This window comes from Mirounga angustirostris, unplaced genomic scaffold, assembly GCF_029215605.1.
Source record: "Mirounga angustirostris isolate CCGP_5_RB_7025 unplaced genomic scaffold, mMirAng1.0.hap1 SCAF_1, whole genome shotgun sequence".
NCBI lineage: Eukaryota > Metazoa > Chordata > Mammalia > Carnivora > Phocidae > Mirounga > Mirounga angustirostris.
The window spans coordinates 48,422,603-48,440,764 of NW_026991709.1; the positions used below are offsets into that span (position 1 = coordinate 48,422,603).

Consider the following 18,162-nt stretch of genomic DNA (forward strand, 5'->3'; position numbering starts at 1 on the left):
GACGCTTAACTGATTGAGCCACCTAGGTGTCCCATCCCCTTGATAGATTTTTAGAGGAAGAAATGAACCATGAATCAGTAGGAGCAGAATAGCCTGGCTTTGAGAAGACCGTCTCAAACAGGTACTTAATTGGAAAGAAAAGAGGAGGGCAATTGCTTTAAGAATATCAGAGACCCAGTTTAGGAGAGTTCACACTAGTGACCAGCAGGGTGCACTCAAAGACCCTAAACCATGGGCTCACATTCTTCTCTTCCTCCCTCCCTATCTTCCCTTCATTCCTTCCTTCCTCTTTTTTAACACTTTGTTTTCAGATAATTTTAGACTTACATATGAGTTACAGAAATAGTACAAAGTTCCTGTATAGCCTACACCCAGCTTCCCCTTATGCTGACATCTTATATAACCATGTAATACTTTCAAAACTAAGATTTTAACATCAGTATAATATTATTAACTACACTGTAGAGTTTATTTGGATTTCATCAGTTTTTCCACTCATGTTCTTTTTCTGTTCTTGAATCCAGTGCAGGATCCCACGTTGCATTTAGTCACCGTGTTTTCTTAGTCTTCCCTCTATGACATTATCTTCCATGACTTTTAAACTTTGAAGAGCGTTGGTCAGATATTTTTTAGAATGCTTCTAACTTTGGATTTGTCTAATGTTTTCTGATGATTGGAATGAGATCATGCATTTTTGGAAGAATAGCAAAGGGGAACATGATGCTGATATATATTGTTAATGATGTTAACTTTGATCGCTTGGTTCAAGTGGTGTCTGTCAGGGTTCTCTTCTCTTTATATTTATTCTGTATTCTGGACAGATAACTTTGAGACTGTGGTAGGCTGAATAATGGCCCCCAAAGATATCCAAATCTTAATCCCTCAAATTTGTGAATGTTGTTGTATATGGATGGCAAAGGAAACTTTGTATATGTGATTAAGTTAAGGATCTAGAGACGGGGAGAGATTATCTGGGTAATCTGAGTGGGCCCTAAATGCAACCACAAGTGTCCTTTTTAAGAGGGAGGCAGGGGGAGATTTCATACAGAAGCAGAAGGCAGTATGACAACGGAAGCAGAGAGAGACTTGAAGATGCTGTGCTGCTGGCTTAACACGTGGAGAAAGGGGCCATGAGCCAGAGGACACAGCTCTAGAAGAGGCGAGGAGACACATTGTTTCCTATCTCCTCCTGAGAGAGTATGGCCTTCCTGATACCTTGGTTTTCGCCCAGTGATACTGAATTTGGACTTCTAGCCTCCAAAACTGTAAGAGAATAAATCTGTGTTGTTTTAAGCCACCAAATATGTGGTAACTTGTTATAGTAGCCACAGGAAACTACTCTCCAGATGTCTCTATATTAAAACAGGATGTAAACATCCTGTTTCTGCCTACACTTTCACCCACTCATTTTTGCATTCATTAGTAGATCTTGCCAGCAGCAATTATTTCTGTGGCATGTAATTCTGATTTTTTAATCTCTCATTCCTAAGACATTTATTAATTGGAATTTTTCTGTAAGGAAGAGTTGTCCCTTTTTTCCTATTTATTTAATTATGTCATTATAGGCTTATGACTCATGATTGTTTATTTCATTCTTTGGGTTATTACCCAATTCAGTTGTTATTTATTTTGTTGCTGTAAGTGCTCCAGTTTTGGGAATTGGGAATTTTTTTGGTTTGGCTCCTGTGCCCCTTTGACATGCTGTCATCCTTTTTTTTTTTTTTTCTGTAAGCACTTCCTTACTTTCTAGCACCACAAGATATTTCAGGCCCATCTTGTATTTTCTTTGCCCTGGCCTTGGAAGGGTTTATAGTCTTTCCACTTTTATTATTTTAGTTATGAATCCTGTTTTTTATTATTATTATTATTTTTTAAAGATTTTATTTATTTATTTGAGACAGAGAGAATGAGAGACAGAGAGCATGAGAGGGAGGAGGGTCAGAGGGAGAAGCAGACTCCCCGCCGAGCAGGGAGCTCTATGCGGGACTCGATCCCGGGACTCCAGGATCATGAGCCGAAGGCAGTCGCTTAACCGACTGAGCCACCCAGGCGCCCATGAATCCTGTTTTTTGAAGGTTTTATTTTTCTTTATCAGTTTTTTGTATGTATTAGTTAACTGATTTTCCTGCAAGTTAAAATTATTCTAAGATGCGGGCGCCTGGGTGGCTCAGTTGGTTGAGTGACTGCCTTCGGCTCAGGTCATGATCCTGGACTCCCGGGATCGAGTCCCGCATTGGGCTCCCTGCTCGGCAGGGAGTCTGCTTCTCCCTCTGACCCTCCTCCCTTTCATGCTCTCTGTCTTTCATTCTCTCTCTCTCAGATAAATACAATCTTAAAAAAACAAAAAACCAAAAAAAAAATTATTCTAAGATGCATATTTAGTCTGCTGAATTGAGATTACCTGCCTCAGTGCATTTTTGGAAGCCAGTGGCTTCCCCCCAAGCATGGGTATAATTCCAGTCAAAAACAAGGAATCACAGGGACAAGGCTGGTTTCTGACAGGCTTTCCCAGTTCAGAATTGCTGTTGACTTTTCACTAGTTGCTGTACTGTGGTCCCGAGACCACCACAGCCTAATAGAAGCCTTGATGGCTTCTAACCTCACCAACAACTAAACTAGAGCTCATGTTTTTGGGAGAGCTTCCTGAGAGTTTGCGATAAAACTAGATCTAATAGCAATAGAATAAACATTAACATCTTTGTAGCCCCTTGCTATTTTCTTTATCTTTTGAGGTGTATCTTACATACCCATGAGTGCATGGATTGTAAATATATAGTACAATGGAAATTTACATTTATATCTGTCTTTGTAGCTGCAGTAGGTCAATTCTTTTTTTTTTTTTTTTAAAGATTTTATTTATTTATTTGAGAGTAAGAGAATGAGATAGAGAGCATGAGAGGGGGGAGGGTCAGAGAGAGAGGCAGACTCCCCACTGAGCAGGGAGCCCGATGCGGGACTTGATCCAGGGACTCCAGGATCATGACCTGAGCCGAAGGCAGTCGCTTAACCAACTGAGCCACCCAGGCGCCCCAGCAGTAGATCATTTCTAAGATGACTCCCAGTGACCCATGCCCATATATAATTCTTTTTCTCTTGAGTGTGAGAAGGACCTGCAAATATGATGGGATATCACTCCCATGATTTGGTTATGTAACAAAGTTGACTCCTAAAAAATATACTATCTTGGGTAAATCTGACCTAACTGGATAAACCCTCAACAGGAACCAGGTTCTTTTTGAAGAGATTCAAAGTGTGAGAAGGCTTTCATGTGAGGGAGATTCTTTGTTGCTGGCTTTAAAGATGAAGGAGGCCATGTGGCAAGAAATGTAGGCAGGTTCTAGGAACTGAAGGGCATTCCCTGTCTGCCAACCACCAAGGAAACAAGAAACTCGGTCTTATAACCACAAGGAACTGAATCTGGCCAACAATTTGAATGAGCCTGGAAGCAGACTTCTCTCGTCTTTGGAAAGGAACACAACCCTGCTGACAACCTGATTTCAACCTTTGAGACTCTGAGAATCCCGCTATGCCATGCCCTGGACTCTTGACAGACAGAGCTCTGTGATAATAAATGTCCCTTGTTTTTAAGCCACTTAAGTTTGTGGTGGTTTGTCACACAGCACTAGAAAATGAATAAAGTGTAACTACCACCCACATGAAGATATAGAATGTTTAGAACATAGAGAATATTTGCAGCATTCCAGTGTTGCCCTTTATATTAAAAATGATTAATACTACTAATACTACTATAGTATTGGACTTTCACAATAGCTCTTCAAAATAACTCATAATTTATCCGTTTTGTAGATAATGAAACCAAGTTCCAGAGACTCATTCAGTCATCATTTTGACATCTGCTCTGTGTCTGGTGCTAGACCAGACTCTGAGAATATAGGGGATGAATAAGATGAGAGTTTAAGTGATTTCTGGTGTCTCCTATTGGAGAGGTAGAGCCAGATATAAACCAGAGCCTCTGACTCAGGTCCAGCCCCTTTTCTGCTATCTCTTACCGTGCTTGGGAGGTGTGGTGGAGGACGTCTTGCTGTTCGGGTTTGTCTGCAGTAGTGGAATCCATCAACTCTCTAAAATCTAAATCCATCCAAATGATGGAATGAATGATGAAATAGTGTTGGATGTTGCTTGGTGAAAATCAGAGTGGTGCCGTTATGGATGAGACGTCACTCTGATGTTGATGTGGTAGTGCAACAAATTGGACAAAGCTATTTTTTTTTTAAAGATTTTATTTATTTATTTGATAGAGAGAGAGTACAAGCAGGGGGAGCAGCAGGGAGAGGGAGAAGCAGGCTCCCTGCCGAGCAGGGAGCCCGATGCGGGGTTCGATCCCAGGAACCTGGGATCATGACCTGAGCCGAAGGCAGATGCTTAACCAATTGAGCCACCCAGGTGCTCTGGACAAAGCTATTTTAAAGACAAGCACTTTCCAGTTGTTGGAAAAAATACTTCATACAGAATACATTTTATTTGGTTAACTTAGAAAATCAAAGGACTCATATCCTACATATAAAATCCAACTAACTGATACCATTTGGGGGTAGGAAGCCCACTCCCACAACTGCATCAGTAGTGTAAGGTTGTGCCTTTGTAGACAGACTACCTTTACCACTAGCTGTCCCTAGAACCCTGGGAAACTTTGGCAAGTCACTCTGTGACATACTTTCTTCACCTTTAAAAGATATTTAGACTAGCCATTATCTGAGGTCCCTTTCAACATTCTTTGAATCTATAGGTATTTCTACCTATACCTATTTTTAGCTTACCTCTGTAAAGTGCTTAGCTTTTAGGGGACTAAAGTATAAAGAAAAAAAAATTAAATTCCCAAGATTTTCTAGGGGGCACTCAAGAGACTCAAACTCAAGCCATGGTAATGACTGTGTAGCCAGGACCTTCTCATAGTCCCAGCCCTTGACAGGGTATCCCTAAACAGCTCCACACATGCTGTCCTCATTTCTTATCTCCCTGAGATGGTACCCAAGTGTTCCTGTGTGTTCCCCAATGCAAGAAATTGTTTGATTCTTTTTCTTCTCCGTCTTGTCTTGTTTTTCCTCTCATGAACTATATACTCCCCTTTGGCCTGCCTTTTACTTTTCTGTTCTATGATAATTCCATGCCATAAAATTAAGGGACATGTGCACTAACATGCACTCACACACACGTCCCACCCTTAATTCACACTGTATCTCTGATCCAGCTCTTTCTGGATAGTATAGGGAAATTTTTTTCTCTGCATTTTTCTCCCGTATTTTGTTCCATTTGTGGCCCAGATAGCCCTCATTTTGGCTAATGAATGACATGGGATGACACCCTTTGGAAGAAAACATAAACTATGGGTTTTAAAGAGAAGCTAACACATTTTAGAGAAGCAGGGACCTTACTTGCAAGTTATCGAAACTATCCCTTCTGATTTTGCATAAAGATCTTCTTACCTGCCTTTATAACCACCTCCAGGAAAACTTCTTCCTTCACCATCAGTATTTAAGATAACTAAAATTAAGTAATAACTCATTTTTGTTTTAAAATTACTTTTATTCCACATGCATAGTATATTAGGGTTATTTATTCAGTTTTAGAGACTTTCATATCTTATGTGAAAATTCCGAGGTTAAAGAAATGCTGACTTTGAAACAACTTCAGACTCCTTAAAGTCTTATTAAAATAGGAAATGTGTTGGGGACGCCTGGGTGGCTCAGATGGTTAAGTGTCTCCCTTCGGCTCAGGTCATGATCCCAGGGTCCTGGGATGGAGCCTCGCATCGGGCTCCTTGCTCGCGTGCTCTCTCAAATGAATATATAAAATCTTAAAAAAAAAAAAAAAAAAAAAAGGAAACATGTTTGTCTCAGCTGACCATAAGAGGGCAATGTAGGTACGTGCATTTCACTTTAAAATTATGCCCTGTTAGGCGCCTGGGTGGCTCAGTTGGTTGAGCGACTGCCTTGGGCTCAGGTCATGATCCCAGAGTCCCTGGATCGAGTCCCGCATCGGGCTCCCTGCTCGGCAGGGAGTCTGCTTCTCCCTCTGACCCTCCCCCCTCTCATGTGCTCTCTCTCATTCTCTCTCACACAAATAAATAAAATCTTTAAAAATAAATAAATAAAATTATGCCCTGTTATCTAGTGCTGCATGTGTAAAGAATTAATGTCAGGTTCAGTAATTGATTTGCTTTGCTTGACTTAACTCTGGTAGTAAATATAATTAACATTTGAATGGAAATGGTAATTGTTTCCTGTGTGATATATACTTTTCTTTATAACATGTATTTGACACAGAAGAGCCGAGTCTCCTGAATTAACCATGGTAAAAATTGTAACTTCAAAATCACTTTTTTTTTTTTAAAAGATTTTATTTATTTATTTGACAGAGAGAGAGACAGCGAGAGAGGGAACACAAGCAGGGGGAGTGGGAGGGGGAGAAGCAGGCTTCCCACTGAGCAGGGAGCCTGATGTGGGACTCGATCCCAGGACCCTGGGATCATGACCTGAGCCGAAGGCAGTCGCTCAACCGACTGAGCCACCCAGGTGCCCCTTTCTTTCTTCCAAGTAAAGTTTTAAAAAATTCTGTTTACCTTTCTGCTTAGGCCCTGAACCTTCAAAGAATTAGCAGATGCCTAAGTTAAAAGATGAAATATGCACTATCTGTCAAATAGGGCATCTTCTTTGAAGAGAATAAAACTAAAATAATTTTGAGTAATAAGAATAATATCAAGATGATAAACTGGAAATAGTCACAAATACGGGGCTCAAATTTAAATCGCTGAGTCGTATAAACATTTGGATTCCGAATTGTGGTTTAACAGGTGAGACTATAGAATTACTGGATTATGATCCAGGTTTGAGCCTTGGGGTGTGCAAGGAAGTGATATAAAATAGTTGGTGATTTTTAAAGATTGTAGATTCAAAATGAATAAGTATACTCCTTCAGGAAAAAAGCCAAAAAGAAAACAGCTGCCATCTACAACGATCTGCTTTTGAGAGATGAGGTAGCACAGTGGTTAGAGCGTGGGCATTGGGACTCACCTGCCTGGATCAGGTCCTGGCTTTGCCACTGACTAGCTCTGGGTCTAGGTCAAGTTGCTTAACTGTTCTGAAAGGTAGGGGTAACAACAGGACCTACCTTAAAGGGTTACCATTAGCATCATATGAGATAATATGTTTAATTGCAGAGTAAACTCACAAGAAATACTCACCATTCCTGTCTGTTTTGAAGCATGTAAAATGTGTTGTTTCCAAGGGAGGTGTTAGGGCAGAAGAGTGTTGACTCTCCCTCTGAAACGTGCTCTGGTGCTTGTGTCCTCACGTGTAGCTAGGCTGCAGCCATGAGTACACACTGCTGCTGCGTTTTATTTTTATTTTATTTTATTTTTTAAAGATTTTATTTATTTGTCAGAGAGAGAGAGCACAAGTAGGGGGAGTGGCAGGCAGAGGGAGAAGCAGGCTTCCCGCCGAGCAGGGAGCCCGATGTGTAGCTCGATCCCAGGACCCTGGGATCATGACCCGAGCGGAAGGCAGACGCTGCACCGAGGCGCCCCTGCTGCATTTTAAATACTGTTCATTGTGCAGAAAGACCTTCTGAGCCTTCTGTGTTGTGGGGAATAATTCTTTAGAGTGTGTGTATTTGGTTTGTTCTCTGTATTAAGTGGTGGTTTTCTGAATTCATATTTGATTATAGGACCCATAGGTTAAAATTTCCCTTTTAATAGGCTGAGCAGGGGTGCCTGGGTGGCTCAGTCGTTAAGTGTCTGCCTTCAGCTCAGGTCACGGTCCCAGAGTCCTGGGACCAAGTCTCCCATCGGGCTCCCTGTTCCGCGGGAAGCCTGCTTCTCCCTCTCCCACTCCCCCTGCTTGTGTTCCTGCTCTCGCTGTGTCTCTGTCAAACAAATAAATAAAATCTTAAAAAAAATAATAGGCTGAGCAACAGTGGACTGATTTTACTATACATATGTCAAGTATGAATTTAAGGTGTTACTTACCTCATAGGCCTTTGTATGAGAAATTTATTCTGGAATAATACTGGACAATACTTATATCTACACATTTCCATGGTTATTTGCCTGCTTTTATTTTTGACTTTGATAAAAACATGCATAATCAGAGGGGAGTGCTCAAAGTCCCCTTTTCCCTTTCTGTCCACCAAGACCCTCACACACATCTCAGATCTTCCTATTTTTGTGCAAAGGAGAACCTTTTGTAGCAAGGGGAAAGTCTGGGATTTCTCTGAGATGTGATGGCAGGAAATGTTACCTGTGTACCAGCAGGCTAACAAATACAGGGGCATAATTTTGTTTCTTAGAGCATTTTCCATGTATGGTTTGTTGGAGGAGACTTTCAGAATATCTTATTTTTTCCTTTTTCTTTTCAGAAACGAACAATCTAGAACTATCTCAAGGCTCAGGAACTTTTCCTTCTGGGTATTATTACAAAGACCAGTGGAGGCCCAGAAAGTTTAAGATGCGCCAGTTTAATGACCCCGAGAATATCACAGAATGCTTACAAAGAAAAGTGGTGTATTTATTTGGTGACTCAACAATCAGGCAGTGGTTTGAATACCTTACTACATTTGTTCCAGGTTGGTACTTTGTATTTTATTTTATAACTCTTTTCCACATGGACAAAACCAGCTTTTTTCACTCCAGTGCCTGAAGAAGGGCATCGGCCAAGGAAGTAGTTATTTCTCTGTGGGACTGAAGAGGTATCCTAACCCTGGAGAGCTGTGTGATGGTTTCTGATCCATGGTGGGGTTGACGTATTGATGAAAGCACTGTATTCTTGTTGAAGTTTCGTACCACAGATTAGCTGTGAGATCTTGGACATGTCATTGTTATCAGGCCTTCATTTCTCCATGTGTGCAATGAGGCAGCTGGATGGTATCACCTTATAGCAGTCCTTTACTTCTGATATTCTGGGCTCTAAAATAGAGGGGGACATTTCCGATTGTTTCTCTCCTAATTCTGTTTGGTCAGACTCCAAGTTTATAATAGATTTAACTGGAAGGAAGCAGCCAAACTGTGGTCCACTTTAATGCATCCATTCAGCAAAGCCTTCCCAGCGTCATCCGTTGGGCATTCCATTGGTATGATTTTGAGATGAGCTGGCTCCTACAGAGAGAGTCTTGGTAAGTCCCAGCATTCTTAGCTTCTGATTTCACTGCTGGGCTCTGGAGTGCTATCCAGACTCAGAATAAAGCCCTACTCACCGGAGGGCCATCCCTTATTCAAGGGCCTTTTCCTCTTTGTGGAAGGTATGTAGGCCGGATGAGGAGGGATGAATCCCAGGTAACAGTACTAAAGACCCTGCTTACAATTTAGAGAGCTGATAAGTAATTCTGTGGGAACTCTTTAAGGGCTGTGTATGGGCAGGGTTTTCCATAAAGCACAATCCCATAGTTCTGAGCTGTTGTTGGTATTTTTTTTTCTCTTTTATTTTTTACATCAACTTAATTTCAGATTTAATTTTTAGAAGGAAAGGAAGAAGTAGATATGATCCCCAAAAGTAGAAAGTTAATTCCAGTTTTGTTTTGCTTGTTTTTTTGAAACAGACGTAGCCGAGTTTAGTCGATAAAGCATACATTAAAAACTAGAAAAAGGGATATAATTTGTATGGCATAATGCTAAACATGTTTTGGTGCTGACTAAGCAGGGCCCTCCAGGAGTCTTTAGTTGTTTGTTTCTTAAGTTCTAATGACGTAGCTCATTATTTCCTCTTATAGCAGTGATCACGTTGGGTGTCTTGATTGTTTTCCGCTATATCCTTTGCAGACAGATTTTCACCTGATAAAGCCTTGTGTCAGTGCTTGATCTTAATCAAAAGAAAAAATGATAGCTTGAGTTTATTCAGCTTAAGTGGGGCCAAATGCTAAGTAGTAATGAATTAGGAAATTCTAGAAAAGGAGCCTGGGACTGCTTGGAGAGAAAAGTGACACCTTTAACCCTTAAAAAGAATGTAGGCCAATTATAGTATGATGTTACTTCTTCAGAATTGACAGTATACCTCTTGAGAGCCAGGACTGTGACTTACGCATCTGAGCATTACTGGCTCATGGCACTGAATAGGTGCTTAGAAGTGCTAATTGACTTGGGTTGCCAGAAGTTACTTGGTTTGTTCTCTGAAAGGCACTTGTAGGAACATTTAAGTATATGAGACAGGCCCTCTTTCCTTATGGGGCATATGTTAAGTGATGAATTGTAGAGACAGAGTTTTTTAGGGGTAACAAAAGAGAAACAATCACTGATTCCTGGGACCGTCAGAAGATCTCAGAGGAGCTAGACTTTGAAACACCACTTAGTCTTTGTTATTCTTGTGACGGAGAAAGACATTCTCTAAGACACTAATATGATTTTGCATCCATAGGGTGAAATCGAAAGTCAAAATAAACAGGGTTGCCCCTTTCTTTCATGTATTGCAAAAAGAAGTATTTGGTTACGTTTATGCATTCTTAAAAAAGCAGAAGTTATAGCCCTTCTCCTAGAAGAAATAATGTTTGTCTATTAGAAGAATAATGTGTAAATGCCAAGTTGATTTTTAGATATTCAGCAGTTGGTGTAAACAGGAAGATTTCTTGGCCTAATGCTTAGTTATTTTGCTTCTGAGGTATATAGACATAGGTATCACTGATAGTTTAATAAATACGTTAGAATACAGGTCTATTGAGGCCAGTGAAATAGGTATTCCCTTTACACTTGTACCATTTCATTACACTTTTATTTGAAAAAAATGTTCTTTTAAGCTGCTAAGTATAGAATGATCATAATATATGTACTTGGTTTGAACATTTTTATGAATTTGAGTTTTCCTTGTTTCAGATTTAGTGGAGTTTAACTTGGGTAGTCCCAAGAATGTGGGTCCTTTCCTTGCGGTGGACCAGAAGCACAACATCCTGCTCAAATATCGCTGCCATGGTCCACCCATCCGTTTTACAACCGTCTTTAGCAATGAGCTCCATTATGTGGCAAATGAGCTGAATGGCATCGTGGGCGGGAAGAACACCGTGGTTGCCATAGCTGTATGGTCTCATTTTAGCACCTTCCCCTTGGAAGTGTACATCCGGCGGCTCAGGAATATCCGTCGAGCAGTGGTCCAGCTCCTGGATCGAAGTCCTAAGACCGTGGTAGTCATCCGAACAGCCAATGCCCAAGAGCTGGGGCCTGAGGTGAGCCTTTTCAACAGTGACTGGTACAACTTTCAGCTGGACACCATCCTTCGGAAGATGTTCTCAGGGGTTGGAGTGTATCTTGTTGATGCCTGGGAGATGACCCTGGCTCATTATTTACCCCACAAGCTACATCCAGATGAAGTTATTGTGAAGAACCAACTGGACATGTTCTTGTCCTTTGTGTGCCCCTTGGAGACCTAGCCTGCCCTGGAGGGGACTGGAGGACTCGTATTACCTGCAGTACAGGAAGTTTATGGCTGGCCCCATGGAGAGATGGCTGCTATTGACATGAACACAATTTCAAAAGGAACTGGACTTTATATAAGACTTATAAGGAGCTTAGAAAATGCAGGATGCATTTATGTCTACCTACAGGATTTTTTCCAATCTTTACATAGCCATGGGAGAACCATTATTAACAACATCTACGCATTGTATTGCCCTTGTAACCAAAGATGCTAGTGAGTGTGTTTGAATTAGCCTCTCCTGAGAGGGGAGATTATTATGCTAAAAACTGTGAAAAGTGTTCTGACCTAAGTGGTTGGTAGTGGAGTGTTTGTAGCTTATCTGGTAAAGGAGATTGAGCTTATCTGTATGAATAGCACAGTTGTTCCATCTTTGGTGGGATGAACTAATAAGGCTTCTGGTCAGTGGCTCCTGTAACACACTGGGGACTGCTGTGTCTCAAGAGTTTCTTTCAGTGATCCATCTTTTCTGAATTGCTTGAATAGGCCAGTATCCTTGGTCAGAACTTTCTAGTGAGAATATTTACAATATCTTGCTTTTATCTAGAAAAGAAGCAAAAGGAAAATATGAAAGCAGTACACAAAATCTGTGTGTCGAATTGACACTTGCACTGGGGGATAGTTACTTATTTCAGTTAAATTTTACATGATGAATACTTTAATCACTTTTGGAACTGGAAGGGGGAATCTATAAATGGAAATTTATTTTTGTGTTTTGAAGTTTGAGGGTTTTAAGAACTGAATTTTATGTAAAGAATGCTTTTGTTTATTATAAAGTTGTAGAAGTTACTTCCATCAATTTCACGTGTTTCTTTTTTGGTGGTTATTTTGAATCGCATACCAACATTAGAAATTAAAATCTAATTAGAATCTAAAGTTCGATAATTGAGATCTAGAACAGGTATTTATTGATTTGAATGTAAGGTATACACAATCTCTCATGTTTGGAAGTAAAAAGCTGCCATTCCTACTCGCTATCTTAAAATAATTCAGTTACTGATTTTACTTGACTGTCTTTACCTTATTAATTTTAAATGAGTTTAGGTTAACTTGGGGCCGTTTAGTAAGTATAAGTACTCTTTTCTGAGCCACAATAGATTGCAATCTAGTTTTAGTTATCCCTAAATGGACACATGAAGAGACTGGGGAAGCTTTAGAGATGAAGACAGATGCTTAAAGCGTGAAAAAATTTGGAGTTTTAACTTAAAATGGAGAGTGTAAGATCTTCCTTTCTTAGCCTTGAGGGCCACCTTCAAATTTATAAAATACACATATGGGGAAAGAAGATTTTAAATTATTTTCTGAGTCTAAAGAGGACCAACAAGTAGATAAAAATATTAAGATAGTTTAATTTTAATGGTCTTTAAGCTTTAGAGTGTCTGAGAATCACCTGGAATACTTGAGAAAAATACAGACTTAGGGGTCATGTTTCATGCTTCTGGGAATTGTGGAATCAACCTTTGTTACAAGTGTCCAGTGATTCTGACGCAATGGTAGTATTCTACACTTTGAGAAATGCCAACTAAGGGAAGAAGGAAGATAGAACTAAGGAAATGATATTGCTTGTCTATTATTTCAGGGGCTTAATCCCTAACATTTAATTCTGATCATGATCTAGTAGTGTAGGTGATGTTAGGTACCTTTTATAGATGAGGAACTCGAGTTTGGATTTGAACCAAGGTATGTGAGAGTACAGAGCCCTTTTCAACTATACCTTGTTGGACTTTTACAAAGAGAGATTCTCTTTTTCACAAAAGAACTTTTTAAGCATTTTCTCAAAGATTGCTGGAGGAGGCTGAGGCTTCATCTTCTCAGGAGAATTTCAGTTTCCACTGCCTCTCCAGGGCTTTGGAGTGATGCTTTTTTTTTTTTTTTTTAAAGATTTTATTTATTTACTATTAGAACAAGTAGAAGGAGAGGCAGAAGGAGAAGCAGACTTCCCGCTTGAAGCAAGAAGCCTGATGCAAGACTTTGATTCCAGAACCCGTGGGATCATGACATGAGCTGAAGGCAGACGCTTAACTGACTGAGCCACGCAGACAGCCCTGGGTGGCTCCCTGAACAACCATCATTTTATTAAATACCAATTGACTGACATTTCCTGGCTTCAGGTATTAAGTTTCAGATTGATACATTAGGGTGTAACAAGAATATTTGGTAAGCCTTTACATATCCATATTACATGCCAGAGATGACTCTGTTTCTGAGCCCTATTAAAGGAAAAAGCAATTACTGAGAGAAGTACAGGGAAATTAACACCTGCATCCCGCCCCCCCCCCCCCCCATTTGAGAGAGAGGAGAGAGAACCAGTGGAGGGAGGGGCAGAGGGGGAAGGAGAGGGGGAGAGAGAATCTCTCAAGCGGACTCCACACTGAGCTGGGAGCCCCACACAGGGCTGGATCTCTCACAACACTAAGATCAGGACTGAGCCACCCAGGCACCCCTCATATTTTGCTTTAATAATAGTCTCCATTAAATGAGAGGAAGTCAGGAAGAAGGATCTTCTGTTAAAGTTTTAAGGACCTTCTGGTGTTTAGCTCTAGATGCCCATTCCTACTGGAGAATCAGACATTTCCAGTCTAATTATAAAGCTGGATTTTAACACTGCAGAGGGTGGGGGGTTGGGAAGCAGTACAGGGATTACAGTTGTAAGTGTCCCAAAAGGAAAAGGAGTCACAGTGAAACCAAATGTCATAGAAAAAAATCCTTTCAGTGTTATGCAATAGTTCACATTCTCTGTTTAAATTCACCCCACTCTATCCCCTGCCCCTGCCCGCGTGAAAATAACATGATCTTATTATAGAACCACTGCTTTATTTATGTCTCAGAGTATCCTTTGTCATTGAAGGCACATGATTGCGATACTACTTTTTGATTGCCATGGTTTGAAAAGCTGTGTTGTAGAAAGTATCAACTCCCCTCCCCCTTCTTTTTTTTTTTTTTTAAAGATTTTATTTATTTATTTGAGACAGAGAGAGCACATGAGAGGGGGGAGGGTCAGAGGAAGAAGCAGACTCCCCGCCGAGCAGGGAGCCCGATGCGGGACTCGACCCCGGGACTCCGGGACTCGACCCCGGGACTCCAGGATCATGACCTGAGCCGAAGGCAGTCGCTTAACCAACTGAGCCACCCAGGCGCCCGTTCCCCTCCCCCTTCTTGAAAACCTGCAGAAGAAAAGCTAAATAAAAGAGAAGGCAAGGGGCGCCTGGATGGCTCAGCCGTTAAGCTTCTTCTGCCTTTGGCTCAGGTCATGGTCTCAGGGTCCTGGGATCGAGCCCCGCATGGGGCTCCCTGCTCGGTGGGAAGCCTACTTCCCTCTCCCACTCCTTCTGCTTGTACTCTTTCTCCCTGTCTCTCTCTCTGTCAAATAAATAAAGTCTGAAAAAAAAAAAAGAAGAAGAAGAAGAGAAGGTGAATCAAATGAGGGAGAAACGCTAACGCCCGGTGTGGATTTATTGAGATTTAAAAAAGGCATCCCTAAGAAAAATGTTCTGTTTTTAGATTTGTTTCTGATTCTTCTGCGGGATTCCAGTCCAGGTCTTGGAGCCGGCCCTCGAGGGGAATGTCCGGGACTCGGGCTGGTACCTTTTTGGCTTGGGAATTTCCAATATGCAGAAAAAAAATCCACAAACCTAGGCCTTGCTGCCCCCTCCCCGCCTCCTCCGCCCGTCCTCCGTGCCCACGCAATCCCTTTCGAGCGGCCGCTTGATTGTATTCAGTATTTTAGAAAATAGGTCCTTAGCTTCCCCCGCCCCCATGCTCTCTAGAGAGCTGAACAGAAAGCGGACGCTATAAAAGGGGACGGGGAGGAGGGGCTGGCCTCTTCTTGCCACGAGGTCAGACGCCGAGTTTTGGAGAAAAAGGCTGCTTAACTGCTGCTGCTTATCATGTAACCTCAAAAGGAAACTGATCATCTTGCTCATGCTCTCACGTACTTGGGTTTATTATCGCTGATTACAGCTGGAAACAATTGATTTGCCTTTACGTATTTCTATGACTTGGCTCTTCAAACACAAAGGTATATTTTTATTATTTGATATTTAGTATGAAAAAGTATCTTAAATGCTAAGCTTCTCCCCCCATATTCAGATTCTTTTGAAATCACTCTCTGATATTTGGGTGATCATACTTGTTTGGGGGCAAAATATTGAGGGGCAGTTTTTTTTGGGAAATAAACTGGGATATTAGCTTGGTAATAGCTTGGTAATAGCCATGAATCGCATCTGTTTGGTAATAGCTTGGTAATAGCCATGAATCGCATCTGTTTGCTTTGAAAGATCAGGAAGGACTAAGATGCTGATGGAGGAGGTGGATAGAATGCCTGATGGAAGTACCATAAATCTGATATAACAATTTATCTTTAGTCTGTGATGTAGAACTATGATACTCCAAGGCAGAAATCTCCCGGGTTTGAGTGTGGATTTAGAGGTATACTTTCTCACTCATTTAATGCCCTCATTAATTCTTATGTTACCCCTGTAAAATAAAAGACAAGTATTACAAGACAATTTTATGAATGAGGGAACCCCTGAAATTTGATGACATGGCTGGACCCCCAGATTTATGACAATCTGTATAAAGTATTTGAAGGAATTCTGTGTGAATAAAAATACATTTCTAGGTAGGGTGGATTAGAGATTCCACAGGGATTAGTGGATTTGTAAACTGGCTGTCAAGGGGAGGGTGTGTCCCAAAGAGGATGACATTTATTATGTACATTTTAAGCACTTGGTGCTTATAAATTCCCCCACTTTAAATCTGCCATCTAAAGAAATGTCTGGGCAGGTGACATTTTTTTTTTTTTTTTTTTGCTTTAGATAGTAGGTTGTTTAGACAGTAAAAGGAGAGAAACATTTGCAAGGCTTATTCACTACCCTCAATGATCTCTGATAGAGGAGTGGATCAACCAAACAGATCATCTAAACATGAAGAGAATCCTGAAGTGTCTTTATTTGGTTTCAGGATACAGTGTATGATCTCCATTTTGCTTATGTTAAAGACACAGTTGGGCAGGGTACAGGTGAAGAGCCCTGGGGCCACAGAAGTGTCAGTCTGGGATGAGTAGCACAAGAAATCAGTGCACAGCACATATAATGTTAGATGTTAGGCAGCATCCTTTCCAGCCCAGAGGTGGTGACCATGGTCAGCATAATTTAGCTGCCCAGATGCAGACTCTTCCTTACTGAGGAAAGGATGCAAACCTTTCTTCTTTTACTTTGGCTGGAAGAAGTCCTGCTCTCAGAAAACCAAAGAAACCCTCTCAGAAGTTAAAGAGCCTGCTAATGAGGGAGTGAATTGTTCCTGAGAAAATCATTTCCCTTTGGCTTATAGCTGACTGATCTGGTGGCTTCTTGATTTCTCCCCCCCAGGTTAACAGGAAGATCAGGAGGCTGAACTTGGCCTGATGCTGAACGCCTGAGGGTGAGAAAGGCAGATAATTCTAACCAAGTGGGGTGTAAATGTTACCTTGACCTTGGCTGATGTAGTCAAAATGGGCAGTGGGATGTTTTCTAAAATTTCTAAGATTCTTGGATCTCTTAAATCAATTTTTGAAGTTGCCTCAGTTACTGTGAATTTTCCTTAGGCATTGTATGTGATTTCTTGTGAACTAAGATATTTTGGTGGTTTAGTATGCTTTAACCAGTTTGAATTTCCACTGTTTTCTATGAGAGGAGAACACATGAATACCTCTGAGGGGGGAATTCAGCTCTCTGCTGACTGGCAGTTTCAGAGTTATGTAATCTTTAACAGACTCCCAGAGAATACCATGCCCCCTCTGGTTTTGGTGAAACCGCTCATTAAAGCTAACATATGTGGTTTCTGATTAAAGCACTTCCTGTTCCTTTAATTTGGGACTGTGAGGTAAAACACTTTCCTTCCAAAGTTAGTAGATGAACATATTTTACTGCTCCTTTGGGGGAGTTAGCAGTAGAGAATTAACATATATTAAACACTTCTTTGGGGAGTTGACCAGCAAGATCTCATTTAACCTTCATAGTAGCTTCCGAGGTAGACATAGTAAGGCTAATTTCATAGGTGAGGAAATTGAGGCTCAGAGGGATTGAGCAATTGGTTCAAGATCCCCTAGGTGGTAAGTGGCAGAGGATGGATTTGAATCTGAGGGGGTTGTCTCTGTAGCTAGTACCCTTGCCACCAGGCCGCTGGGATATTAGCAGAGTGCTGTGGGGAGAGGTCAACCTCTTTCCAGGGCTCTGATTTCCCCAGGGTCCTTCCCTTTCTCTAGCTCACACCTGGCTACCCCTACTTCCTGTTCAGATTTAACTGATAAAGCTTTAACTGATAGCCACATAAGCCTTTATGTTTTACGAGGACCACAGGAAAATCTTTCATACCTACAAGAGTAGAGCTATCTGGTGGAACTGATGAGAATGGTTGGGCTAGTGGATGTGAGGCGCCGTTTTTGGACACAACACTTGAGATTAAAAAGAAAGGGAAATCCCACCCTTTGTTACCCTTGCTCCTCACAGGACGTTTCCTTCTGTGCTAGAGAGCTAAGGCTTGAAAGAGCATTGCTAGTCAAAGCTCTGGTGACCGGCCCACTGCCATTGCTTCTGAAGAGGAACTGTGGGCACCTCACAAACCCATTCACCTGCTCTCAACCATCCCTGCTAATGCAGAGCTAGTTAAGTACCTGCATTACCTTGTTTCAGATGTAGCCCCCAGGATAGAAATCTGCATGTTTTCTATCTGTTGATTCTTTAACAATTTCATATGATCTTTTTCTAGTTTGCAT

General features: G+C 41.2%; 2 protein-coding genes across 6 annotated transcripts in view; both read left to right on the forward strand.

Moving 5' to 3' along the window:
- The window catches only part of NXPE3 (neurexophilin and PC-esterase domain family member 3), a 52,310-nt gene extending 40,088 nt beyond the window's left edge, over positions 1-12,222 (forward strand). For all 5 annotated transcript variants that reach the window (XM_045902801.3, XM_045902802.3, XM_045902798.3 and 2 more), the window contains 2 exons: positions 8,374-8,580; positions 10,814-12,222. In XM_045902801.3, coding sequence (XP_045758757.1) covers positions 8,374-8,580; positions 10,814-11,364 — 758 coding nt within the window. In that variant the 3' untranslated portion in view covers positions 11,365-12,222. The remainder of the gene's footprint in view (positions 1-8,373; positions 8,581-10,813) is intronic.
- A 3,065-nt stretch (positions 12,223-15,287) lies between these two features.
- NFKBIZ (NFKB inhibitor zeta) overlaps positions 15,288-18,162 on the forward strand; it is a 63,657-nt gene continuing 60,782 nt past the window's right edge. Inside the window, exons 1-2 of the mRNA XM_054504149.2 lie at positions 15,288-15,426; positions 16,778-16,829. The gene's annotated coding sequence lies outside the window, so the exon portion shown is untranslated. The remainder of the gene's footprint in view (positions 15,427-16,777; positions 16,830-18,162) is intronic.